Consider the following 27,554-nt stretch of genomic DNA (forward strand, 5'->3'; position numbering starts at 1 on the left):
TGCCATTTAAGCTTTATTGTGATATCATAGTTTACAATACAGTGAAAAACAGACAAATGTGACATTTCTTTACTAGGACAGAAAGCAAAGCAATATAAATCAAGTAAAAATGGAAAAAAAGAAAAAGCATATGCTTTTTTTGCTTTGAAGAAAAAGAAAAAAAAAAGAAGAAGAAAGAAACCCAGGCACGACTTAATATAGCCATTATAAATACAACACGCTCATATTTTAACAGTCCTAAGAAAATAACTCTTCAAACTTACAATCGTTTTCCTTTGCAAACCTAATGACGCCTTAAACCTAAATGTCTTTTGCATGACGTAACCTATAGATTGACAGCTTCAAAAAGGTTTGAAACCATGAAACCAGTGTCACCAAAGCAAATGGCAAAGTAGAGGGGGTACATAAACTCTCAACAGCCAACAGCCCCAAAAAAACAAAACAAAACAAAACAAAAAAAAACAAACAAATACGAATCATAATATGCTGCCGCTTTGAAAACACAATCAATGATTCAAAACGGAAAAATTCAAAAAGAAACCGACATATCAAAATTCCACACTTGGTACTAAACAATTTAACGCTTACTTTTTGGTTTTTTTTCCAAGTGGTTGAATTTCCAGCAGTTGAGACATTCATGATTGTGACTGCACACATTGGACAGCTTAGCTATGAGCTAATGGTTGGTCAAACAAAGGAATTACGCAATTATTTGGTGCACACTGACAGTGACACTGGCCTCGCTTATCTTCAGTTTGAGTCTTAGGGAGAAGCTCTTTTGTGGAAAAAATAAAATCAATGTTCCGGTTGTGAAAGTTTCGGCGGGTGAATCCAGCTCACCGCTGAGCACACAATGCTAAACCAGGACCAGCAGACATGCTCTGCCACGGAGTCTTACCAAGAGAACCAGCAGGGAGGAAAAGTATAGATAAGTTTAGATTCTCAAAAAAAGAAGGAAAAAAAAGAAAGCCTCATTTCACCATCAAAGCTACAGAATAGGAAAAAGAAGCCAAATTGAATGAAAGGTAAGAGACAGGACATGGAGAAGCTAGTCAACAAACAGCTTAAACTCATGAATAACGATGAGAGAGGAAAATAACAAACCACTCGCACACGCTCTCTTTCACACGGACACGCACATGTACACAAAGCCAGAGGTACAGTGAACAAAAGTGCTTCAAGTCAGGGAAGTAGAGGAACTAACCCAGTAGAAATATGTATATAAAACTTTAAATATGTCACTTTATGTACAAAAACTGTGAGACAGGGACAACGTCTTGTCTGTAACTTGTTTTTTTGTCTTTTTTCCTTTTTTCTTTTTCTTTCAAGTAGGATATCTCTACAACTATTTTGTTTGCATTGCCTTTGACGGATTAAAAGGTCACGTGACCTGACTGACCTTATTGGCGATAATCGCTAACTGAGGGTTTCTGCCACTGATTCAAACTATGGAACCTCGTAACTCTTTTTTAAAAAAAAAATCTCAATAATCTGCTTTGATCTATACTCCATAGAAATCTACATTAAAATGCACCGCTTTCTTTATATGTAAAGAAAGCCCCACCCTCACTTTTAAAATAACCCAGCCCAGCCCACCCACGCAAAATCACCAAACCCCTTTATGCTCTGCATAATACAACCACTAATTTCACAATAACCTTTAACTGTGACAACTAGACCTACAAAAAAATAATCGGATCTTATAATGCTTCTGAATATAACTCTCAGTGGATAAAAGATCTGTGAGGTTGTCCGAGTTTTTTTTCTCTTTAACCCATATGGGCCATCAATAGGTGTGCTAGGTTTTTTATGGAGTCATGCACTGCACAACAGAGGGAGAGATTCTATTTCTTTTTTTTCCTTTTGAAGAGGCACATGATTCATGCTGCTTAGAGGCAAAGACGTGGAAGGAGGACTACATATGTAAAGAATAGATCCACTCGCATGCGCTCACACAGCCCAGGTAAAGTGCAGGAGGTGTAAAGTGAAAGCTCCGGATTGCATCAAGTTTAAATAGCAGCACATTCTTTTTCTTTCCTTTTTTGTTTGCAATGCATTGTTTACATCATGCCCTTCCCTTTGGAGGGGCTTTGATTTTCTCTCTCAAATTTCTGCTCATCCACATTTATATCAAATTGGACAGATTGGTAGTGTTTGCCATGGGTTTACAGCCATATATCCTCAAAAATAAAAAAATAAAAGCACTAAAACTGTGCTCTCATTTGCCAACTCATGAACGAAGCAAAGGTAAGCAGCAGAAGGTCTACTCTAAAGGGAGATGATTATGCCAGCAATCACCCGACCCTGAAGTTCATTCAAAAAGCATCTGGTACAATCATTCAATCATCAATGAAAAGGCCATGAAAAACAGACAGACAGACTTTTGCCTCTAAACCCACGAACAAGGCCTCTGCAAAGTGCAAACAAAGTAACTGCATTCAAGTATGCCATAACGTAACGCGTAAAACACACACACGCGCGACACGCATACGGCTAACATGCACGCGTGTTTCCGAAAAAATGCATAAGCACACATAAATCACATGATCATAAGAACAACATTACTGTAAAGTCTCATAATCATCAGAAACTACATGATACGTTTGACAAAGGGTCAAAATGTAGGGGTGTGGTTCACCGACACTAGTTTTCCCCTGCTGTCCAGTGTGTTTAGACAGCATTTTAAAACAAAAAAAATACTTATTTATTTCTTTAATGTATAGTACTGATGCAAAAATGGAACCTGCCACAAATGCCACCTCAACACTAAAAGCTACACATCATTTTTTTTGTATGATCTTGCCTAAAGCACCAGATTAACAGCTAAAGACAGGACAGCTCCTGCACAGGGAGAGGTGTAGGGGGGTGTCAAACTCTACTGTACCGGGTCACACAAATTGCACAGTGAAGTCATCGGAGGAAGAATAAAGAAAAGACCATGAAAAAAAGAAAATCGAGTCAAATCTCAAATACGATAGATAAAAGGTACAGGGATATATCATAAATACAAAAATGCCACTGCAATGCTGAAACTTCGCCCAATTTACCCCCCCCCCCTCCCCTGTCCAATAGTATCCACGGTACTGCTACATAGCCCCGCCCAGTTTCCATAACACCCCAACCCAGATTTATTTATCTTTTTTAAAACATCAATCATATCTGCCTAGTGTCCTCCTGTCGCCATCCCAACGCAGAAGGAAAGAGCATGCTCAGTAAAGACCTGTATCTGTTAGGGAGAAAATGCTAACCAGTAACATCATCAGTCCACCAGGGAGGACTCAAAATTCCTGCATAAAAGGAAACAGTACAAACACGCACTCACACACACACGCGCACACACACACACACACACACACACACACACACACACACACACTTGTCTCGTCGTTCCTTGCTCATTCACGAAGAGAGACAGAATAGGAGGAAAAAAAAAATGAAGAGAAGGAGTGAGATGGTGTCTTCTTGAAACTGTTAACAGCTTACGAAGGGGTGGTGACACACAAAAGGTCAAAACACACCAAGAAACCAGTCAGAGTCAGAGAAAAATCCTCAAAAAGGAGTAGAGAGTCTCTCGGTGACCACAGATGGACAAGTGGAATCCCCTTGTTTCTTTGTTTCCTCACTCTGTATCCCTTCTCTTCTTTCAGTCTGTTTGTATTTCTGAACTGAGTCTGTTTGTTTCAGAGAGGGGGGGGTGGGTGGAAGTGGAGGTGATGGCGTTGGCGTTGGGGTGGAGGGGTTGGGGGTGTGATGTGTGTGTGCGCGTGTGTGGTGTCACTCTGAAGTCCGCTACAGAGCGGCCCAAAAGGTCACTGAGCAGAGAGGAAGTGGGCGGAGGTCACTCCCAGCCGTTGTCCTTGATCATGTGAGCCAGCTCAATGATGAACTTGCCCTCTTTGTATTTCTGACTGCTCTCAAACGCATGCTCCTGTGAGGAGGGGGGGGGGCAGAATAAGAGAACTTATTAGTGTCACAGCTATTATTCTGACAAATGCATCTGGTCATGTTCCTCAAAACCCAACATTAACCGGACATAAACTGTTCATTTTACACAACTAACAAGTCTAAAGCAGCTAAATGGGCTGACTAGCTGTCTTGCTTTACTGGCTCTTTACTCTACAGCCCCCCCTGTACTGCACTGCACTGGACTATGTCTACAGTAAGACAACCAAAGCTCACATTTTTCTATGAAAATGTGAATGAAAAGTATATATATATATATATATATATATATATATATATATATATATATATATATATATATATATATATATATATATATATATATATATATATATATATATATATATACACATACACACACACATATACACACACACACACACACACACACACACACACACACTATATAATATAAACTTGCATTAGCTATACTAACAAATTAAACAAACAATGCACCTAAAAATTTTGTAGAAATTACAGTTAAAGTCAAGAACTTTACATTAGAACTAGAAAAGTTTGAAGAAAGAAGTGATTTCTTTTATTTACATTTATTTGGCTCAAGCCAACTGATTGTCCAGCTCATATTGTGCTTATACAATATGACTGACATCTAATAACTGTAGAAAAACACTGCACCAGGTTAAATAACTGATTTCAAATAACTGATCAGGCAATCACAAAATAATTGTGAAGGCCCCAACAACCTCTACAAAGAACAGACTTAAAATGTTGTGTTTCCTGCAAATTGTAGTGCAAAACTTTTAAATTTTGCTGAATTTAATGCATCATCATCATCACCATCATCACCACAGCATATTAAATGAAAAAGGACACATTTCCTGTTATATTTTATCCCCCAATTTGTTAATTTAGGCAAATATACATAATTGTGCATTACAATGTGCAGAAGTGTGGAAACCTACGAATGTGTATTCGGACCAAAAACAGGGAGCGCATACTTTACGGATCTTTATTTATAACCAATTATAATCAGTACAACTAAATGTCTACTTTTAGATTGCCACATTTTTTACACCCTTAAACAAAACCCTTTACTTACTAAGAGTTATACCCTTTACTCCTACACCGGCTACTTCCAAAAATAAAGAATATTCAGTTAGATAGAAGGCAGCTAGTAAAAAGTCTTTTCAAACGTGCCGTTTTAAAACCTCAGTTTTTCTACATCCTCATGACTGTTATGGAGCACGGCTGCAGGTTAAGCTGGTTCCAGAACAGTATGTGTGGTGACATTAATCTAAACCTTGCAGTCTGACAAGCTCTATCTGTGAGCGCCAAATTCTTCTTAAGCATTTAGGAGAGAAAGAGGAGAGAGAAAAACAGTGTTATCACTCAATCTCTCTGTCTCTCACTTTCACTCTCACTCGCTCAAGTGCCTGAAACCCAGTAGATTTGTGCTCAGGTTAAAGTTTTTTTACTTTTAAAAAATAAAAATGACATTATCTATTACAGATGATGTACTGGAGAAGAAAAAAAGAAAAAGAAAAAAAAAAACATTGTGCAGAATGTTTGGTATTCTTTGCCTGTTTGTCACCGTTTTACAGAAGGAGGACTTGGAAGTTACACATCTAATCTATCAGCCTTTAGCACACCGATAGTTTAGAAACAGGATAGCTGGAGACATAAATAAATGAGCACAAATACACACAGGAACTGGATGAACCTGCTCACACTGCAGTGCTCACCAGAAACAACTGAGGGTACTTGGAGAGCTCAGAAAAGCAACACAAAACAATGCAAAAGGGTATCTTTCAAAATCTATTCCACCTACAATTTTTATCATGGCTAATAATGCATGAAAGATATTGGAATCCAGTATGATTATTTTGGGTAATGCTAAAAGAGCCCTGTCCACTTTTATCCATTAACTGCAATATTACTGTTTTTGAAATATGATATTTTTTTCTTATGTGTATTGATGGGAATGGGCTTTACACATACAAGAAATATGAATGCTATACATGCTATATTTTGATTAATACCATCTCTATTAGGGATGTAAAAATGTGTTGTCCATTAAATTTTGCCCCTGAAAACTCATTATATCCAAAATGGTCACTGGTCTGGGTAAAATACTGAATACATTGTCCTAAATATATTCAGTAATGTATTCCATTGTGGTTCATAAGAAACCCCCCCCCCTTTCCTTTTTCCTTAGTTTGCCTAACAAGCTGACTACCTACAATGGTTAAAGCATTGATGGGGTTTCTTTTAAAGACTTTTTTATTTAGTCATAAATAGTCATAAAGTGTCTTAAAACTGTAAAAAATAACTATTCTGAATATTGCCTTTACAAAATGCAACTGATTGAATACAGGTTTTCAGTATTTAGAATTTCTATATTGTGAATACATATTCCCATTATTCGTATTCTGTAACATCCCAGCCGTGCAAATGAATATGCAGCACTGTGTAATTAAAGTCTTCATGTATTCCTTTGAAACAGCTGAGCTCTTAAACATCTGAAGTACATTTTTATTGAACCACAGTTCGCAATGAGATTTTCAAACTCTAAGAAACAGTCCTGAAAGCAGATTTAGCACAAGACTTGCAGAATCAAAGGTCAGCCGCATAGCCTTGAGAACTTTTAGTTATTGGCTGTCAGAAAAGCAGAAAAAACAAAAACTGAAACGTACGTATTTCCAGCCCAGAGTGGTTTTACAATTTTCACAGTAGATGTCTGCCACAGCATGTAAACCTGTGAGGAGAACCCTCTCCTCGGCTGGACCACATCCCACATTCACCCTGAGAGAGAGAGAGAGACAGAGAGATAAAACTTTCTGTGCAAACAGTTTAACATTTCACTACCATTCACTGATAAGATTCACTGACCCTTTGCCAGAAGGCATGTTAATCTCAAACCACCAACAGATGTGGTTTCTGTGATTTAAGGTAGGCCTGCATGATTCAAATGAAATTCCATATTACAACTGACCTTGCAGTATATTAAACACACACCTGGTGCAATACAGCTAAAGAGAAGAATTCCACTGATTTACCATTTCTGCATATTTCAATGGCTGTGATGTGAACAAAGTCATTTGGAGTAATCTGCTGCTCTAGAGACATTTACAGGAGTCCTATTTAACAATCAACTTGCAGTATTTTGATCCAAATTATTTTTTTCCCTGCAATGCCTTGATTCATCAAGACACTCAGAACGCTGCTTAAGGACATCTGAGGTTGATCAGGATGCTCATAGCCCAAACAAACAAACAAAAAATAAACACAACACCTTTAGAGGACTCATTTACATACAGCAGCCAGTTGCAATATTAGTCCTTGTTTCTAGTTTACATTACCGCTTCACTTCTATTCACAGACAATTCTGTACAAGTTCAGTGTGAAGGAAGCAGGTTCAGTTACTAGCAGCCATGTTTAAAGAATGTGTGTTCTGGTTTGGCACAATACAGTCTGCTCTGTGTACATGTCTAGTACAGTTTTTTAAAAATTCAAAATTAACATTAAGATATAAATTAAATCATTCAGAGTGGTTTAATCTGGAACGTTACGTTTTAGACAAGCTTGACGAGTCACAGTGGTGGGCCTTGGAACCAGAGGTTCTTAGAAAGTTATTACGTGAATACGTGGCATCATACCTGAAACACTGTTTTACGATAATTTTAAGATATTTTAAGAACAATCTCTAACTACAATACCAGTTAACAACGTTACAAATAAAATTGTTGACGTTGTCACTGGTCATTTTGTACAATGAATTAAATGCCTATATTTGCAATGCTGCCATTGTGACCTCTGGTTCTAATCAGCATCATTATAAAAAAATATCTTGGTTAAGTTTCTCTACAAGGTACCGTTTCACATAAAACCTCTATATAACTTTTTACATTATCAATTATTTAACTATGTAGAAATTTGGGAGAAGAATAAAATAAATAAATAAATTCCCCTTTAAAAAAAAAAATACTCTTACACAAACTTCCTCACGCAAACACACTCTACATCTGCCCTGTGATATCACTCTCGCAACACTCATGCTTTGTCGGCTGCTGTTCTGCTGGAGTAAGGCCCAAACCTGCTGACTCAGCAAAACCCAGCATCTGCTTGCTGAGCACTACAGCTAGCCCCAATGGCCATACAGAGAATCCAAACCATACTTACTATCACCTGTTCAGCCTCAGAGGCCTCTCTTGGTTATTTTCACAAAACTAAATGACTGTTGCTGGGCAATCTACTTAGAAAAATTTATGCATATGCATACATTTATACATTTACTTTCCCTGCAGTACATGAACACTGCTATTTTATTTCAAAGTCATCTGTATAGATTGCTATTTGATGAGGCTTTGCCCTTTTGACTGTGATCTGTAGGATTTAGTCTGTCTTTATCCTTCTAGCGCTATTAGGCTGCACAGAGATCATTATGTTATGCAAGTGGCCTCCAAACGCATACAGGAGACCTTTTCGTCTGCTACTCCAAAAGTCTTTCCCAGTGTAAATCATCTACTTTGCTACTGAAAACTCACAGACACAGGGCACGCCAGGCTGGAAAGCTTGTCAGACACAGTTAAGGGAGAGCAAAACTTAACCTAAATGATGCAGCATACAAGATTTGACTGACTACAATCTATTTGACTTGACATAGAGAAGGCTTTACTAGAAGTTGCAGACACTGATGTATACACAGGTTAACACTTACACTGAGTTGAAGAGGTAGGCTCGTCCCTGGCTGCCTTGGAATGACTGGTGAGAGAAACAAAGGAATAAATTAGATGTGAATGACAGCTACAAACTCAAAATTCAGTAAAAGAAAATGCAAATCAAAGTTTATTAACTCGCTTAAATCTAGCTCACTGTGTGTGAAGCGACTAACACCTTTATCAATTCTCCTTTATTAACCATTTTACCACCAACTGACAAGCGTCACCTACATATAGCTGTAGCCCACCAAACCAGGTGCTATGTTTGTGAGATAGAGCAGAAACAAGCAACTTTAATTGCTGCCATGTCATCGCTTTTTGATACGATACTTACAGTATTATATAACAGCAGATAGCTAGATTACTGCACATTTGGATGCACAATATACTGTTTTATTCCTTTTTCTATTCTATCCTTCCTCACAATATGAACAAAAACAAAAAGTAAGGGGTGTGCGTTTCTATACATGTGAATGTGTGCTTTGGTCTCTGGGGAAAGTCTGTCCAACCCATGATGCCCAAGATCTGGCTTAAAGCCACAATTCATTTCATAATGTGTTTACATGGTGTTTTTATGTGCGGAAGTATGTTTCACAGTAATTTGCTTGGAAGCTGGAGTTCATTGTATACGTGGGTGTGTTTAGGCTGGTGTGGGTACATGAGTCAGAAACACAGAGAGGAAGAAAAAGAATAAGGGATTGGTGTTCGTGCAAAGTCCACCTAAACCGTGACTGCCAAGCTCTGGACTCAGGCCAACATGTGCATTTCATCAATTCATAATGTGCTTGCGTGTGTGCGTTACTATGAAATGGCTCTTTTGTCTAGAAGTTTGAGTTCACTTTATATTAGATGGCAATTACAGTACTCCGTGCACAATGTGTGTGAGATTTTTCCTACAACACTGTGCTTTACACTCCTCACACACACAGGCCTGGGTGGACAGAGTGAAAGAACAGACATGCCTTTCTAAACCTCCTCATAAAAACAATAATAAATCTGTGAGCCCTACACTGACTGCTGGGTGAACATGCTGGCCATTAAAGGTGCTAAGAAGTAGACCAACATAAAACCAGCTCTGGTTATTCAGACCATGAAGCGAACAAATCTTGTGGTAATAATAATAATAATAATAATAATAATAATAATAATAATAAAACATATGTAGTGTATAGCTTTGATTATTTCATTAGGAACTATTTAGCTGCTGCAATGATAGCCTCTTGGTGTAATGCCAGCTTATTTAACACCTTATTTAATTTCAGATCCTACTTCACAGATTGATATTAGCAAGCTTTAGCCAATGGAAAAGCATTTATGATGCCAAGTAGACAAAGCTAGATAAGGTTGGGGATATAGGTACACCACCATCACAACACCATCATGTTAGCTGTCACAGTCATTACAACTGATGAATTCTGACAAAGTCTGATTTGATGCAATTAAATGTCCAACAGGTCATTGTTGTAAAACAGGTCCATCTGTGGTGGTCAAAATGTGAAAGGCTGTGGCTTGGGACCCCAGGCCATATGCAATGTCCCTGGGGGTACTCCAGAATTTTTCAAGCTACTGTCCATCTGCTGCATCTATATGGTACATCAGTTGCCACAAACAATAATTCTGATGCACTCAATAAGAGAAAAGCAAAGCCTGTTGACTCAAAACATGCTTATAAATAGAGGCCAATAGGTAGATGCTTTAACACCCACCCATTGGATTCTACTATAACAAAGCTGAGGCTGTGTTTTTTGTTCTTTTATTAAATTAAGTGAAACATGTCCAGATTACTGTCTGTGGTAAGTGAACATTTGCAAGAACGAAAGAACGAAAGAAAGAAAATACACTGGAACATTAATTTCCCCTGCTTTTCCATTCAACATCTCAAGCTCTTTCTGGCTGTGTGTTTTAAGCTTCTCACTCTCACTCGCTAACTCACTCCGTCTCCCCTTCTCTCCATCTTTCTCTCTGACCTGGTGGTTTTAAAAGCATTAGCCCGCTTTAGTTTCTATCTCAGCGCATTAACACAGATCAGTGAGGCCTGTGCAGTCCAGCACCATGTCTACGTGCCATGTACAGTATCCCCCATCAAGAGCCATCCTCTAGCCTGCTGCAAGGACAAACAAGCCTTCTGTTACAGCCTGACTCAAAATACACAATCCTGGTAAACATCCAAGACTGTACAACATGAAGCCCGCACACCATATACACTCAAATAGAGACATACAACAACAGCGATATAGAGTGCTATTATTTTTAATTGAAAGTTAAGAGTAGTGAACTGTTTATCATGTTGTAGTACTGAAAAAGCACTAAACCTCTGATGCATTGTGCAACACTTCTTACAGTAAGAAATTGTTATGGGAATGCAGACGTTTGAAAAAAAGTTTAAAGGCACATACAGACAGCATTCAAACCACAAGCCTCCTGTTGCATAGCTCCTCCAACATCTACCTGAGCCATGGCAAAAGCTAAATGAAGTGCCTCAGGTGCAATTAGGTATAGTTTCTATCCTAAAAATTACAGCCCAAGGTAAAAGGCAGTGTTTAAATAGCCACTGTTATACATGACAAATTCTAACTTTGTTAACTATTTAAACAATATTGGTCTGTTTTAATGAGGGCTCTACCCACTATTAGTAATTAAGCAATTTATAAACAACCTTGCTTAAATCAAGCAAAAGAGAATTTAACAATAAAAAAAAATGAACAATAAGCCATGTATAGTCTTTCAACAATTCCAAACACGGTCTGTGAACGGTTTATTTGTTTATAGCGATGGTATCCGTTTACAGTAAAACTGGGATGCCCTTGAAAAGGCTTACACGTAGAACTTGTCTGTGCAACACAGGCCAGGAGAAGAATTTAAAGCATGCCTTATAAAAATGCAAATAATTGTAAATTCATCAGAAAGGTTTTTTTTTTTAAAACAGATTTTAAATCGCATCAAGTAAATGAGCTAATCAATTAATCATGACATCCCTGGTCCCAACCTCTCTCAGCACAGAAACAAGTCAGTAAGCAACACTCGGATGCATGACAGCCTGTTTTCACTGCTGTAGCACTAGGTGTTAGGCACAGGTACATGTGGAAGCAAGCCAGCATGTCTCTGCTAGACGGCTGTCACACATAGTCAGGGAGGCTGGGACAGACGGAAGAATCGGCTTTACTTTTTCCACTGCAGATGACCTGGGTGCAGGCTTAGTGTAGGCTAATGCAGCCGGCCTCCTCTTCAGCCTAAACAACTCATACAACAGCTGAACAATGGCCAGAGTGGCACCACATAGGCAGGGAACACTACAGCAAAGCTCCTACATCTAACTAGAACTATAAACATCTAACTCACAGGGGTTTCAACTGTTTTAGGAAGTCTTAAGTGAGACTTTGCCTCATAATGCCAAGAGCGGTTGTCACGAGACCGAAATTTCGATTTTGATATCAGTGCCAAGTACTAATATCACAATTGTCAATACCAGAACGCCACACATGCTATACCTGTAACAAAATAAATACATGAGGAAACAGGCCTAAATTAAATCACACTGTGTTTAAAACAAATACAAAACAAAAGATGCACAATGACGATCAGATTCATATCAGTATCAGCAGATGTTTGTGTTGTTTCATTCAATATTTGACTACACATTTCTTTTACTCTGGAAGAGCAGAAGAAGTCCTACAACAGTGGATCAGTGGAAATGATTTAACCCATATGTTAACTGTTTCCAGAAGCATACGATCACTTGTATAAATACAGAGATGCAAAAAACCCACTAAAGTCAAATTAGCATGCATTTGATTCACTTCGAGGCAGAATACAATCACAGCAGTGTTAGCCTACTTGAAGGGGCTAAATCCTACAATTTTCCTTGCATTTACTTTTTCCACTTTTGAAAGTTGTTGGTTTATGTATCAAAAACAGTCATAATTAACTTGTACAAGGTCATTTTCTAGGCTCTCCTTATCCCTTAGAAAACAAGCTGGTTTGTTTCTGTGCTGTAAAGTCTGATACATGTAAATGACGTCTGTTTTGATTGGCTGTGCTGTATTGTGGCTTACCCAAAAAGCAGTTCAGGATATATGAAAATGGTTTGGTTTTTAATGTTTAGTGGATGTTTTTGCATCCAAACACTGGGTCCACACAGTACCGAGTGACCCGTATGTTTTGAAACTTTAGCAGTTTAATACTACACTGAACTAAAAATAAGTTTTAAAAAGCTAGGAAAATGTAGTTTTGCATGATACGAGACCATTAAGTAAATAAAAATGTACTGAATACTAAAGTATCAAGTTGTTTACCAAGTTTAGTAACATTAAGGAGTACTGATGTTTTGATGCACTGCAACACTAGCACTGAAAAAGAACATGAACAAGTACAGCATATTTCACTGTACTTAAAGTTTCTTTACTTGGGTGACAAAAGAAAACTTTGCATATTGGTAATGAAAAGCTGGCAAAACAATAAGACTACAAGCCAATGGGCCGAGTTCCATGAAGGTCATTTGATCCACCTTCAGCCAAAGGCAAATTTTACACAATGTGCCTCTCTCACCAAAGAGCTCACATTATCTTTAAAAGGTGTCTTTGACTTTTCCCCTGAAAGAAAACTAGTTCCTTGTATCTATGATGCAAATTTACCTTGCAAGGAACCTTTTCTGTGCCTTCCTGTACAGCCAGACAAAATGACTCTGCAAAACAATCAGCTTGAGCTGTTGAACTGGCTCAGAATTCCAGGAGTTTGTATGTTTGGTCTGTAGAGATCTACATTTAGCCATGCATGTTGGCCCTCTCGGCCATTTGAGTGGACATGCCTGCCAACTGTTGCTATAACAGCAGGAGGTTGAGGGGGATAAAAACGAGGGCACGGGGCATGGCTATTTGACACCAAGTGAAAGTGTTTTTCCTTGATTACATTAAAACAACAAGGAAAAAAAAAAAGAAAAAAAAAACCCGACAAAACAAAAAAACCTTTCCTGTGGGGCATCTGACATCACTTCTGAGCTCAGGGGGTGGGTGAAGTACATGTGAAGGTAATTTGCCTGAAGACAAACTACTCCTTACATGGAGTGAAAGAATAAACATTTGCCATTTAGGTTAATTAAAGAGCAGTTTTAAAAGGGAATCATTAGCTCACAACAGCATTCCTTCGCATTGACCCACTAACAAAGAGACCTACTTTTACAGCAATATCAAACACTGAAGAAAATTCATTCAAAATTACTGTACTTTGTAGTACGTATGCCACTGCTGTGATGTGTTAAGAAATAAAACCTTCTTTAAAAAGATGTTCAAATGGATTTCAGACATAAACACAGGTCTGGATAGTTTCCTAAATCTTCCTCCCAATGATCTTTTGTTACTGGATCGCCACATAAGGATGAAAAAGCAGCAGCCCGATCTTCAGATTTCAAAACATCTAACAAAATTATGAGGATTCTGCGTCTACACCCAGCCAAAGCTTTTTCACAGCCCAAACAATCAGCCGATTCTTAGCTGAGCCCTTGCGTGTCTTCAGGTCTGCGCTGGTGGGTAGACCCATTTGACTCGACCCGGCTCGTCTCTCTCCTGCCTAGCTCCCACCAGCCCGCTAAAGTAACTTGAGACCAGTGTTGTTAAAACAGGACAAGTGGGTCATTTACTGTTCCTATCAAAGGCACCTGGTCCTGAGAGAAGCTGCAGTCAATGGCGGGTTTGTTCCAGGCCTTTTCAATCAGGGCCTGATTGCAGGTGCAGTTAAGAGGTGCAAGCCTCTATCTGATAAACAGGGCCGGGTAATCTGTTGGGTGCATTGAGGCAGAAGGAGCTTTCCAGTAACAGGATTAAATCAAGCCAGCCCTAAACAAATAACTGCTGCAGAATAAGGTCAAAATTCAACCTTCAAAGCAAGATTCATTGTAGCATGATAATCATGGCGTGTGGGCAGACATACATACATACAAAAAGACATGGGACATATAAGGAGATGATTCAAAGTTGGGGTGATGTGGCAAACAATCCCACATAAAGATATATTTAAATTATATATAAACATAAAGTTCATGATGCACAATATTTGGTGCGAGACATCTACAAAGAATGAGTGATTTAGCTTTGTTTAGGTTGTGACATCTCCACGATATGCTCAGAAAAGCATATTGTGGTGTAATTTATCACAATAACAACAAAATCTCGGCATACTGCTCGCCCTTAATTCAAGTCGAAATATTTAACATTTGAATGTGTTATTTATACACAGTTAAGTATTCTTAACATAACCACCAATTTCTCGCACACTGTATGCTGCTATGAAAGAAACTATCGTTCAAATACAGATTTGAATGGATTTCAAAGTTATACCATGACCAACTTCGGTAGACTACACTGGACAATGTTTGCAGGAGACCTCTGGATACATTAACAAGCAGCAAACTAATAAAAAAAATTATAGTAAAGTGGAAAGCTTCAGTTGTATGACTGGTACGAGTGCAAGAGCAAGAGGCAACAATCATGATTGGAAACACACGTTTATATTTGCATGCAATTATTTAGATATTAAATTACAAACTGTTGATTTTCCCAAGGGAAAATAATTGAGCAAATCCTCTACAGAGGACACACTTAAATACCACAGTTTTCTACACATTTCAGAGTACAATTTCTATTTATTTGCTGAACTTCACACATTAGGGGAAAAAAGACATAATACTAAATAAACTTTTGGTTTTCTTCTCTTAGTATGTTAAATTCAGGAAATAAACAGTAACTGTATCAACGTGCAGAAGTGTTTTCTTTGTAGAGAATGTATTAACTGATTTTCACTTAGAAAGCCAATAAAAACAACACGTCCTTTAAGCAGTACCCAAACTTTAGCATACAACTGCTTATAATTACTTATTAGACGGAACATGCAATCACTGTTGCTCTCACATTGGTGATGAAAGCAGTTTTCAGTTTTCACCATATGTAAATAACAGGATTTATTATGTTCAGGGTCATGTGTACCCTGCGTTCACATGATAATGATACTGACTTATTGAAAGCAATCAAATACACTTTGATAAAGCTCATTTCACAAAGTGCACCTCCTTAGGTGGAACAAGTCGTTTTTTTAGGGTCATAAAGAGCAGACAAGACAAATCTGATTAAATCACAATTAACTTCACAAAATAATGTGATTAATCATTACTTTAATGGATCAACAGCCCTAAGATAAACATAAACAACTTAACGATGATAATGTAAAGTTTAAAGGGCATTAGCACAAATCATGATTCACTGGCTTTTGTATTTTCACTGACTGACAGCAGCATCACACCACGGTCAGGATTAAATAAATAAATAAATAAATAATAACATTTAAAAAAAAAAACGTTCAAACGTTCTGCTCCAACACATTGTTGCTACTGTTTAAAGCTAATGCTGGTTATGCAGTGACCTGACCACCATCTGTAAACAAGGAGACTCAGTTTTACTCTTGCCTTCCAGGAGAAGCAGATGGATGGGCTATATGGACGACAGTGCGCGTGTGCGTGTGTGGGAGCAGGGTGGTTTGCCTCTAGACTTACTGCAGGGAGCCCTTAGCATAGCCTTTTCACAATGGAGCACACATTCCACCACCCAGCTCCGTTTGATGCGTCTCCAAGAGTCCAGCATGTGAGTTGAGCTTTTCTTTGGCCAGCGCTAGGCTAGCTAATCCGCTTTTTAATGCTGCTCCAATTCTTGGCAGCCCAAAAAAGTGATACCTCACGTCGGCATCGATAAGAGGATGGGAAAGACTTAATGAAGTGACATACGCGGCTCTTTGAATGGGGATTCACTGAAAGTGAAATTGGCATTAATCATTCAAACGTTCTTTGAAAAGTGGATGGCGACACTAGAAAATTCTCCAAGATGGCCACCTCTTCGGATGAAAATAAAAGCATGGCATCAAACAAAATAAAAGTCTAGATCAGTCAGTATGCAAAACAGACTCTACAGCTTTCCCACCTTCTGAGCCAACAATACCTTCCATTCTTTAAACGCTTTGAAAACTGGGCCATCGGCAGTGGCATCTTCAGCAAAATGTTGAGAAATCGCTGAGCCACTCGCGCTATAATTTCCAGCTCTTACTCTTGGATACAGAACTAAATGAGGCTCAACTGCTGAATGGGCTAACACAGAGCTGTTCGCATGTGCCGGATGGGTAGTGAAAGACTCAGAATATGATCTTCACAAAGTGACATAATCAGCTTATGTGTAATGCCAGGCCCTGGCTACTGCTGAGAAGAGGAGAGAGGAAGAAGAGAAAGGCACCTCCTTTTCCCCACCTACTCTAACTCACCTCCAAAGAGCATGTAGAGCTTTTTTAAGTGCTAAGAGCATTACTCTGTGTGTTTTGACACATGGGCTGTCCTGCCTCTGGAGGCCTGCTGACTGAACACTCCTTTTATAATGTCATGGCCTCATTCTTCATTTGACTGGCCTTATCTTGGCTTTATATCCAATACAGCAACAAATCAGTGTCAATGACATAACTGACAGGCTTCGTAGTGGGCCAATCAGCTTCGCTAGAGGAGAGTAAAGCAATAACCCACAAGGTTAAATGATGTTGTGTGGCACTGTACAACATAGTAAAATCACAGCCACATGGTCTTGATTGGTTTATTGCTTTTATAAAATACAATGACCAATAACTGTGCACCAATGTTCAGTAAGTAATATGATGCATTATTATTAGGGATGACACTGGTGTCATATTGGTATAGGCAGATAATTAGCACTCCAGAAAGGCAGAATGTTTAAGCAAAGCTTGGCTATACTAAATGTCTGCATTTTACTGCATTTCTAGCACTCTACAAATAAATGCTTTCTTTCACTGTAATACTATTCCAATTGCTCCAATTGATTGATTAACTGGCATTGACCTTATCTCAGACATGTGAAAAGAAAACCTTGCCATTTGTATCATCTCTGCCAAATACTGGTACAGAATTCACATATCACTGCATCCCTAATTATTACTACTAATCACAATACACACTGCTTTCACCAAGCAATGCAGCTCTCTGAGAACAGTCAGATTTATTTAAACAGCACAATAGTTTTAATAACAAAAAATGTTTTTACTGAGGTTTTAAACTAACTCTGCCAATCATATTTTAGAACTGGAACTGTTTTATAACAAAGTACAACATTGCATTATTGTGCGGCAGAACACCTGTTTGAAAGACACACAGGGGCTATTCAGGAACCACAGGACTGGCTTCATTCCCTAAACAGTATCCACCTCATCTATGCTGCCACACAACTTCTCAGTACGGAGTTCTCAGTATACACAGCAGAGCACAAAAATTCTTATCATTGCCATTTATTTTTATGACCTTACGAGTGTCGAACCTGATAAAGGATCACTGATAGCAGAGAAGTAGTGAAGGGAAACTTCTTCAGAAAGTTGGAACTGGGCCTGTTTTACACAACCTGGGTGTCAACAAGCAGCTATTACTATTAAATATCAGCTGACCAACACCAATATAAAATGTACCTTGGTTGTCATGGTCACTTTAACTCAGCCTAGCTACATTCCCCCCCCACCACAAGTGTACTGTTTGCTTAGCTCTGTAATAGTCCATTGTTGTCTTTCGATAAGCCGATAGGAGACGTGACTTGATTTGATTGCATGCTTCTTGTTTGGGTGGAGAGGGTTTGTTAGTTTTTGTATAGGTCACGCAGACGGCAACATGCTATGGGAAAAACTGTGACGTGTGTACACATTTAAAAATAGAGTAAAACTCAAAAGTAGCCAAACAAATGAGCAAGGAACGGCCTCTCAATTCATTCTCTAATAACGGGCTGGAAGTACGAGTCAAGTGACATTCCTTTTGGGAGTCACAAATTATCCAGAAAAAGTCACTGGCAGCTAGAAAGAAACCTTTCGAGCGTATTCAGCAGTTTCAGACTCGTACAGCTGTTATGAAGTGTTGTTTCCTCAAGTGCACAAGGTCTAAACACATAGCTTAGCTTTACCACTGAGTGACTGCAATGACTCAAAGGAGCTCACCGCAGAACAGGAAGTCACTGTTCAGTCAAAGCAAACTTTCCATATCACTTTCACACTTGTTTCATGCAGTCACAAACACACAACAACTTTGACCTATAGTACAATGAACACAGAAGAACCATACGGTCTTCACTAAAGTAAACAAACCAACCTCCAGTCATTAAAAGAAAGGCAGTTTGTGCCAAACCAATCAGGATGCAAACTGGGAAACAAGTAAACAAAAACAATCACAGAGATCCGATTTGGGTTATAGGTAGGAGTGATTGATCCTGACAGGTGCGGTGGACGTTGGATCATCTCTGACTGCAGCATTATCGGCTTTGGCGTCTGAAAGCGCAGCACGTGCCTCCACCGCTAATCAGTGACAACAATAGACGTATACTACCCGATTAGGTGAGCGTGTGTGTGTGTGTGTGTGTGTGTGTGTCTCACAAACAACAAAACCCAGTGCTGCAGAACAGCCCTAACATCTACTGAAAAGGATGCAACTGTATGAACCGTATTGGAATTAGCACTAACCAAGAGAGGACAGAGGCATTGGCAGATATTGTTTGGTGAGAATTTAATGTGTACATTTGTGCATATGAATAAATCCATGTTTTGTGCTTGGCTGTCATTATTGATTGACAGATTTCACTACAATCCAGCACCAAAAGTGGTCCTCAGATGTGTATTCTCATTACAAAAATCACGTATAGCCTTGTGAGACTACCGATTATTTTGATGATTGCACATAAGAGTTTAAGGTTAAACAATAAAAATCTGGCATGATCTTTCAAACCTTCCAAAATACTTCAGGGCAAAAAGCTAAACTAGACTATAAGGTTATTAATGCATATCAATAGGTGTGTTCATTGGGTGCAGTATGCAAACAATCAATCACTGCTTTAAATATCCATCCATCCATTTTCTAAGCTGCTTCTCCCTCAGGGTCGCGGGGGGGTGCTGGAGCCTATCCCAGCAGTCTTCGGGCGGATGGCAGGAGACACCCTGGACAGGTCACCAGTCCATCGCAGGGCAGACAGACAGACACAGACAGTCAATCACACCCAGGGGCAATTTAGCATGTCCAATTGGCCTGACTGCATGTCTTTGGACTGTGGGAGGAAACTGGAGAACCCGGAGGAAACCCACGCAGACACAGGGAGAACATGCAAACTCTACACAGAGAGGACCCCAGTCACCCGGCCGGGGAATCGAACCCAGGCCCTCCTCGCTGTGAGGCGACAGCGCTACCCACCACGCCACCGTGCCACCTTACTGCTTTAAATTAAAAAAAAAAAATTTAAAACGCATGTTAAGGAATTCAAGCAACCAAGTTTAACCAACTAATTCTGACAACCCAATTCTAAGGCCAGTGGCTCTGCGCGCGCGTGTGTGTGTGTGTGTGTGTGTGTGTGTGTGTGTGTGTGTGTGTTTATTGGTTTGGTCCACTTATTTGTGTATCCCTCAAATGTGTTTGCTGACCTTTGAGATGAGCTCATCGTGGTTGGCCAAGTGTGCTCGGCAGTGGATGCAGCTGTAGGTGCGATGACAGTTGGGCAGGTAGGCCTGGAAGGTTTTCGACTTGGTCATCTTCACCATCTCACAGTCGTGATTCTCCTCACTGGGCTCGTCTGCACTGGCGCTGGATGAGTTACAGCTCTGCTGAACTTGCTGACAGAAGAAACACTGGAAGATGCAAGCAAAAGCCGTCGTTGTTGTGGAGTGGGTGTGTGGCACGCTCCACACAAACACCACAGGAGAAAAAACAACCTTCAGAGAGGGGGGGGCAGTGGAAGAGAGAGGGAAAGAGAAATGCAGGGAAAGAGGGAGAAAAAGAGAAAGGGAAGCAGGAAGGAAGAAGAAAAAGACTGATCACTCAAAAAGCCTACACATAACCTTGACTTGCAAGAGGTTAAAGACTAATCTTTATCCAAAATGCATACATCTTAAAAGACTGTCCACTTAAAAAAGAGATTAATTTTGAACAACATGCAGAGACATGGCTATGAAGCTCCTAGTTTGTGACAAACTAAAATCAAGAAGAAGAGAAAAAGCTAATCATTTCCTGCTCTCACAGGTTAAGTTAGATTGCCCAGTGAAGCAATGAAGCCATTGTGCAAACCTAATGAAGTGTGAATAAAGTTTTTCCCTCTTCTAGCAAGTACCACATATTTCAGTCTCTGTCTCAAAGCCCTTGTTTAGGCATGTTAAAGTAGTACAGCCCTGAGGAGACTGAGATATGTTCTTCTCTTTACAGCTGAGGGTCATTTGCGTCGTACATCAGAAAGAGCCGACCGACTGTACACCCCACTCTTCACTCATATAGTCAGCACATACTGTCCATCCTCTATAGAACCTAATCTTGTTTAATAAGGTGAAGTTTGAAGACACCTATGGATCCAGTATTTCTTCTGAAATCAAGGACATTAATATAGAGATTGTGCTGCTTGCTGCAGCAGCACTACTGTTCTGGGGAGACCTTATCCTAGAAGTTGGAACACTGCTGTGAGGATTTGACTGCATTCCCCACAAGAGCATTAATGAAGTCCGATGACAATTAGATGACTGGATGACTAGCCAACCCAAGTCATCCTAAAGATATTAGATGGAGCTCCTTCATTTCAGAGAACATAGTTCTACTGCTCCACAGCTCACTGTTGGGGGGGGCTTTATACACTTCTAGCCAAAGCCTGGTGTTGGGCATGGTAAGCTTAGGCTCATGTGTGGCTGTTCCTGTTCTATTGGTCAATGCTTTTCTATGGAGACTATACAAGCTGTATGAAAGCAACTGAAAACCTGTGTCTACAACAGTTGCTCCTCAAAGAGGTGGAATTATCTAAAAAGAAGGGCTCTAGACACTTTTAGACATGGCTTGCATTAGATGAAGGTATAAAATACTACAGTTTGGGTTGGCTTGAACAGACATGCCGAGTTACTAAGGCTAACTGGTTTTCATGTTTCACACATTTACAGATAATGAGATGTCATGGTGCAACGGGTCTCTGCCGGCTTCTAAAAGCCATGGTGTCTAATCAGCAGTGTTTACGGTTGTCTTTTTCTTGCACAGTCTGTTGGCCATGTCCTTTTATAGCCGTGTAGCAGCTTCCTCTCAGCTTGTTTGTACTGGAGAGACACTCATGCTTTGACTGCTGGTACAATCCAGCCAAGCCAGCTACCATTCCCAAAATATTAACGACGGTGTGAGCTTGGAAATTCCATTCACAGCTGAGGGAACATCTCCCATCCTGGCACTGACGATAATGGTGGGAACATGGCACTAATGAAAGGGCCCAGGATGGCTGAAACAAAACAAAAACAAAGCCACTTCCGCAGCAGAACAGGAAGTCTACCGCTGGGCCACAGAGAGTGCACGCGCACGTCACGCAGGACGGGGGGGGGGAAAGCTTGCGTGGCTCCTAAAGTCGAGCGTGTGATTAAGCTGTTGGGTTATTAGCACTACATTGAGAACATATGCGTGCGATTTTGCACGTATTAACCCATTAATGTCAGACAACTGAATTTATTGTGGTATGAAAAATGCCACAGAACCTGTTCTGCTTGTTGTACAGTAACTGTTTTACATAGTTACAACATGGAAGAACATCCAGCAATACAAACTGGGTTTTTTGGTAATTGCATGCAATTTTCCTGCCTTCATTAACAATCAATTTTAAAGGATTTTCTATTGTTTTGTTTATAAATAAATAAATAGAAGCCCTACGTGACCCAAAGCCCAAGACTGGGTGACAAAACGCACCTTTGGTCACATGGCTGGATCGATTTGCAAACATTCAAGTGAACTATTGGACCAAAACAAATCGACGTTTTCAGATATTGATGGGTTCAGTCTAAAGGACTGCCTCAGTGCCTTATAGTAAACTGCAGAGCTTAAAGCGCTGCAGACTCCAACATTAAAACAGAACAGAAAAAAACTAAGTATTGCCGACACACTGCACATAAATAAGACGAGTCTACACTAATATACACTTATTCCATTAAACAGAGTATTGACTGAGGTTTATTTCTTGCTTGGCGCACCTGCACTAAACTACTTTGTGTGTTTTATGGAGCACAACATGAATCTTTGCTCAGATGCAAGCAACACTTTTTGGGTTCTTTCTCTAATTTTCAGAAAAACTGAGTCCAGTGCTCTGGTGGACCAACTAAAGCACCAAAGAAGCGACAGGTTTTTATTAGTTGTCGTTAAAGAACAAAGACAGGACTCGCCATGAGCCTGGACTGCTGGAGGATGAGGCTAATCTCAGCAAGCCTGACGATTAATACTGTCGGATTAGGGCTAAGTATGAAAAAAAAGAAGGGAAAAAGATCCTGCTGGAAGGCCTCGGGTAAGACAGAGCACCTCAACAATGACAATTCACCTCCTGTCTCTTTTTTTCCTCTGTCTTTGCCTCTTTTGCATGTGCTGCTGCTTTTATCCTCAATGTAAACTTCCTCGTCTAGCCTGCTGAAGCCTGGTTTGTTTGTTGTATACATGCATTTCCCCCCAAGTTCATGAGTGACAACCTCTTTTAGGCACATATATACTGTAGTACTGTCGGTGATTTAGTGCAATAAAGATGCAGACGCTGGAAAGTCGTCGTTGTCAGCGCGAATCTTTTCAGAGCACACAAAGAAAGAAAAGAGGGGGGGGGGCGCAGAGAGCCACATGGATGCAAAACAAAGAGATCCAGCAGCAACGTGCTGCTCTTCGCCGAGCACAAGGAGAATAAAGACCAGAACTGAGCTCTGCTTACTGCGGACAGCTCGACGAGCGCACTTTCCACTCTTGTTTTGGTGCTGCTGTCCAAATGTCAAGTGATTTTTCAAGATTTTAAACCACTTTTTCTGTCCGCGTTGTTTTCAATGGAAGTAGCTAAACGTTTCCTCTTTCCACACAAAACGACTGGCATGGCAAAGACTGGCCACACGGTAGGAACATGGACATAAACAAACAACTTCACAGAGGATTTTAATCCACAAGCAGTGCAATAAACATAAAAAACCTGAACTCACCACCTGAGCTGGATCTGCGCCTCAGCGTGAAGCTCTGACATAGGGGGTTTTGTCCTTCTGCTCAGCTGAGTATTAGTTTAGTTTTCACGGCAGCGTGTATGTTGCTCTACTGCCTCCTCTCAGCTGAGATACTGAGCCCTGGACAGGTAGCCACTGTCTGACAGTCCTGCGTGTCCGCTATCGTGTACATTTCTGTGCTCTTTGTTGCTCTCTTTGTGTTTATGATCAGACTGGCTTTTTGTCGCCAGAAACGTCACCACGTGGGCTGGCCCGTCGCTTGATTGACACGAAAACGCGCCAATCAGATGCTGAAGAGGAGGGCCCAAAGGACGAGGAGAACCCGGATGTGTAAATAAATATAAGATGATCTTAGAGATAAAGTTAAGGGAAAATATATTGATAATCGCTTTGTAATTAATGACTACGTAAATTTATACATATAAATGGCTAAGCTGCGTGTTCAGTGTGGTTATTAGTAGTAATAATAATAATAATAATAATCATCATCATCATCATCATCATCATCATTTTAAAAATAGTAATATGCTGTAGTGTTGTGGCTGAAACCAATTAATATCAGTCTTATGAATAACAGTCAAATTAGGGCCAATATACTTAATGCTAAAAGTATAAAACTCATTCAGTCTTATGAATAAAGCCCACATACGCGCCCCTACTAACCACTCTATGTCAGTAGGCTACACATGGCCAGAGAATGGGGACAAAAATCTAAAGGCATCATTTATTTTCAATATTGGTGTGTGACAAAGTGGACAGGTATAAACAGACAGCAGGTCTGTCAGGTCTGGGAAAAAACAGCCCCTCATCCCTATGCGTCAGAGAGCATCTGCTACACCTAATAAATAATAAAGTGAGGAAAGGGCCTGAAATACATTACGGTCACGAAAAAGCACTCTGCAGATTATTTTAGCCAAAAAAAACAAAGAGAGAATGTATATTTTTCATGTTGTTACATCCTGTGCTGCACTGTTGTCACTGTCATTGTGTCATTTTTGGGTGTATTGCTACATAATTTGTATTTGACAGTATAATAATACAAAGTTGGGATGCAGGTGCATAATAATAACGACAATCATATTAATAAAATACTTGCAATAAGAATTATTATCATTATTGTTATTATACAGGCTACTTTTGCCTCACACAGCACCAACGCCGCTGTGACACTGACTGTGAAGCTATGGATGGATAATCTGAAGGCTGAAAAAAGGAAGGAGGCTTGTTGTTTTTCTCCCCCCCCCCCTAAATAAGGAGGCTCGTCTCGTCGCCACCACCGCCGTCCTGATGATGTCATATGTTTTCATTCTGCATCCTCCTTTCATAACACACTTTCTCTCGCCACCTCGACTCTACACCGCCACATTATCGCAATCTCAATATTTATACAGACAACACGAGGGGAAAAAAGAGCTGGAAACGCAGCGCAGCGCTCAGCTGGGTGGCGTTTTGTATCATTTGCGAGGAATTCCAGCGCGTCAACATGCGTGACCTTCGCTGAGCCACTCCAGCCCCTATAATAAAACCCCATTATAAGGAGTCAATGCAGAAGTGTTTATAAGAAATCGTGCCAAGTGTGCAGAGCTAGAAGCGATCCTCGTCATGCAGGCTAACGCGTGGAACTTTGAATAATTTATTGAGCGCTAATGCTTTGGGCGAAATCATCAACAGCCCCCCTACCTTTACTGGAGCAAGTGGAGAAAGTGTTTTCCCCCCAGGGCAGGGATCGTCTCATTCAGAAGCTCTGAGGTCCCTGCATGTGTCACGACGCTCTCTGTGTTTACGTGTGCGCTCAGTTTGTTATCATGCTCCTTCCCTTCGATACTGACTCTGCGGATTTTTTTTTTTTTTGCTCTCAATGGGAAAATAATGATGATGTGGCTACGGCGATGTCCAGATGCAGCTGCGTGCTGATGCTGCTGTTGCTGTTGGAGATGCTGGAGATGTGCTCTCCCCTCCTCTCACTGGCGTTAGCACTCTCCGTCCTCATTCAAAACGCAAGCAAAAGACAAAATCGCCCACCGCTGAGCCCGGACGTCCATCAACAACTGCAGAAAGATCGCCTAACTTGCTCATAGCCCGATCAATAAGCCTTTAGGAGAGAGCGGCGTAGCCTCCAAAATGGAGCCGAGCGTCGCCACCATACAAGAAACCGATATATTTAGCAACACCAACACATCAAATGATGCAAAAGCCGAAGCCTCGTTCAATGCACTTGAAGATGTGAAGCGCTCGACGCTGATTAAGTAGCTGCAGTTTAATTCATTCCCACGCTGAAACCTCAGGCGCTCGCTCTGCAGACCCCCTCTCTCTGATCCAGGCTGCTTTTGTAGGTCGTTTGTTTTGATAACCAGCTGCATCAGCGCTTCAGACATGTTAGCGAAGGAGCGCCGAGGCCACGCCCATAAGAGCATTCTAGCCAATCAGAATCAGCGAAGCTCATCCGCAGCCAACCGGCCGCGCCGAAGCTCCGCGGAAGAGCCAATCTCGGTAGAGCAGAGTAACGAAGACCATTCAGCCTGTTAGCCTGTTTTTCTTTTATTTTTATTATATATTTATACGTATTTTTTGTTTCTATGTATGTTTTATTTTATGTATTAATTATTTTATTTTATTTTAGTTTATTTTTTTGACAGTGCCAACTTCGCAGCGGGAGCGCGCAGCAGCCGTCTACGTCACCAGAGCCACGTGGTAGAGGTAAACAACTCTGCTGCAGCTGATTTTAAGACGAAATTTTTCACAGCATATCCTCTCCGTGGCTATAAAACAGTTACTGCTAGACAATGCTCTCACTCACACATCACCTCACTGATTGCGGAAAACTAAAAAAAAAAAAAAAAAAAATGCAAACGTAAAGCCCATCTCTCCTGGACATAAAGTGCACGCAGATCTGGGTCTAGAAGTCGTTGTATAGGGAATAGGGAACCATTTGAGATTCAGCCAAGGGAAATAAACCTCTCTATCCTAATGTGTAAGAACATTTTAATACCTTTAATGTCTTCAAACACTGTCGTCGACCAGAATTACTCACCTATCTGTATCTGCTTATATAAATAAACGTATTCACAATTTACTATTAAGTGTTTACAGTGAACTGTTACTTGGAAAACTGAATTTTCCTAACACACTGATCATTTTTCCTGGAGAGCTAATAATCCAGACTCGCCGCTGCTGAAACGGCTAATGCGTCACTCTGTCTCCCTCTGGCGAAATAATAAAGAAACAACCTCAAAACGGCGCACGTTTAATGTGATTCTTTAGCGTCATAGATAGTCCAGAAGATACACGAATATTATGGTTTGATATTAGTTAATATTAACTATAGAGATTAGCCTGTTTTCTTATAGCCTACTGTATCACCTGTCGGACTCCAACTGTGTCAGGAGTCAGTTTGGCCATCTGGTGGTACAAATTTTTTCACTTTTTTTTGGTAAACTTGTCACTGTGTAATAATTTCAGGTTAATAAAGTCTTACACAGTTAAAGATTAAAGATTAACCCCTTATTCTCCAGGGTATATTTAGTTTTTTTTCCATTTGAATTTTCATGACCAAATTATAAGGCAAATTATTCAGTAACTGCATGAAATAAAGGTATTTTTATTTTATTTATTTATTTATTGTAAATTTGAGTTCCTCTCAAATTAACAGCAAATGTGCTTTATGATCACACATATTGCTATATGCTTACATATATATTTACTGCTGAAAGACAATCTTTCACTGTTTGTATTATTTTATAAGATTAATTTTTACAGAGCAGATCACTGAAGAGACACTGTCTGTTTATAGTTTATAGCTCAGAGTTGTGGAAAAACGGGTCGACTTTCAGTAGAAGAAAAAAAAACTGAGTTCAGCTTCTTTTATTATAAGGGTTTAAAATTACATCA

General features: G+C 39.9%; 1 protein-coding gene across 4 annotated transcripts; it reads right to left on the reverse strand.

Annotated features, from left to right (window-relative positions):
- Positions 1-26,013, reverse strand: ypel1 (yippee-like 1). 4 transcript variants are annotated; one of them, XM_017705081.2, is made up of 5 exons: positions 25,347-26,013; positions 20,118-20,321; positions 8,642-8,685; positions 6,618-6,726; positions 1-3,928 (listed from the first exon to the last, which is right to left on the reverse strand). In XM_017705081.2, the coding sequence occupies exons 2-5, from the start codon at positions 20,232-20,234 to the stop codon at positions 3,839-3,841; spliced, it is 360 nt and encodes a 119-aa protein (XP_017560570.1). In that variant the 5' UTR covers positions 20,235-20,321; positions 25,347-26,013; the 3' UTR covers positions 1-3,838. The 4 variants fall into 4 exon arrangements, with proteins under 4 accessions (XP_017560570.1, XP_037387595.1, XP_017560569.1 ...); XM_037531698.1 differs by having other exon boundaries at positions 20,118-20,405; XM_017705080.2 differs by lacking the exon at positions 25,347-26,013 and adding an exon at positions 23,649-24,038.
- Between the last annotated feature and the right edge of the window lie 1,541 nt (positions 26,014-27,554).

The sequence above is a fragment of the Pygocentrus nattereri genome, chromosome 20 (genome assembly GCF_015220715.1).
Source record: "Pygocentrus nattereri isolate fPygNat1 chromosome 20, fPygNat1.pri, whole genome shotgun sequence".
NCBI lineage: Eukaryota > Metazoa > Chordata > Actinopteri > Characiformes > Serrasalmidae > Pygocentrus > Pygocentrus nattereri.

Coding starts and splice junctions, on each gene's coding strand:
- ypel1 (XM_017705081.2), bottom strand. CDS start 20,234: ATGGTGAAGATGACCAAGTCGAAAACCTTCCAGGCCTACCTGCCCAAC. Junction 8,686..20,117: donor ACGATGAGCTCATCTCAAAG/GTCAGCAAACAC, acceptor TTCTCTCACCAG/TCATTCCAAGGCAGCCAGGG. Junction 6,727..8,641: donor GCCTACCTCTTCAACTCAGT/GTAAGTGTTAAC, acceptor TCTCTCTCTCAG/GGTGAATGTGGGATGTGGTC.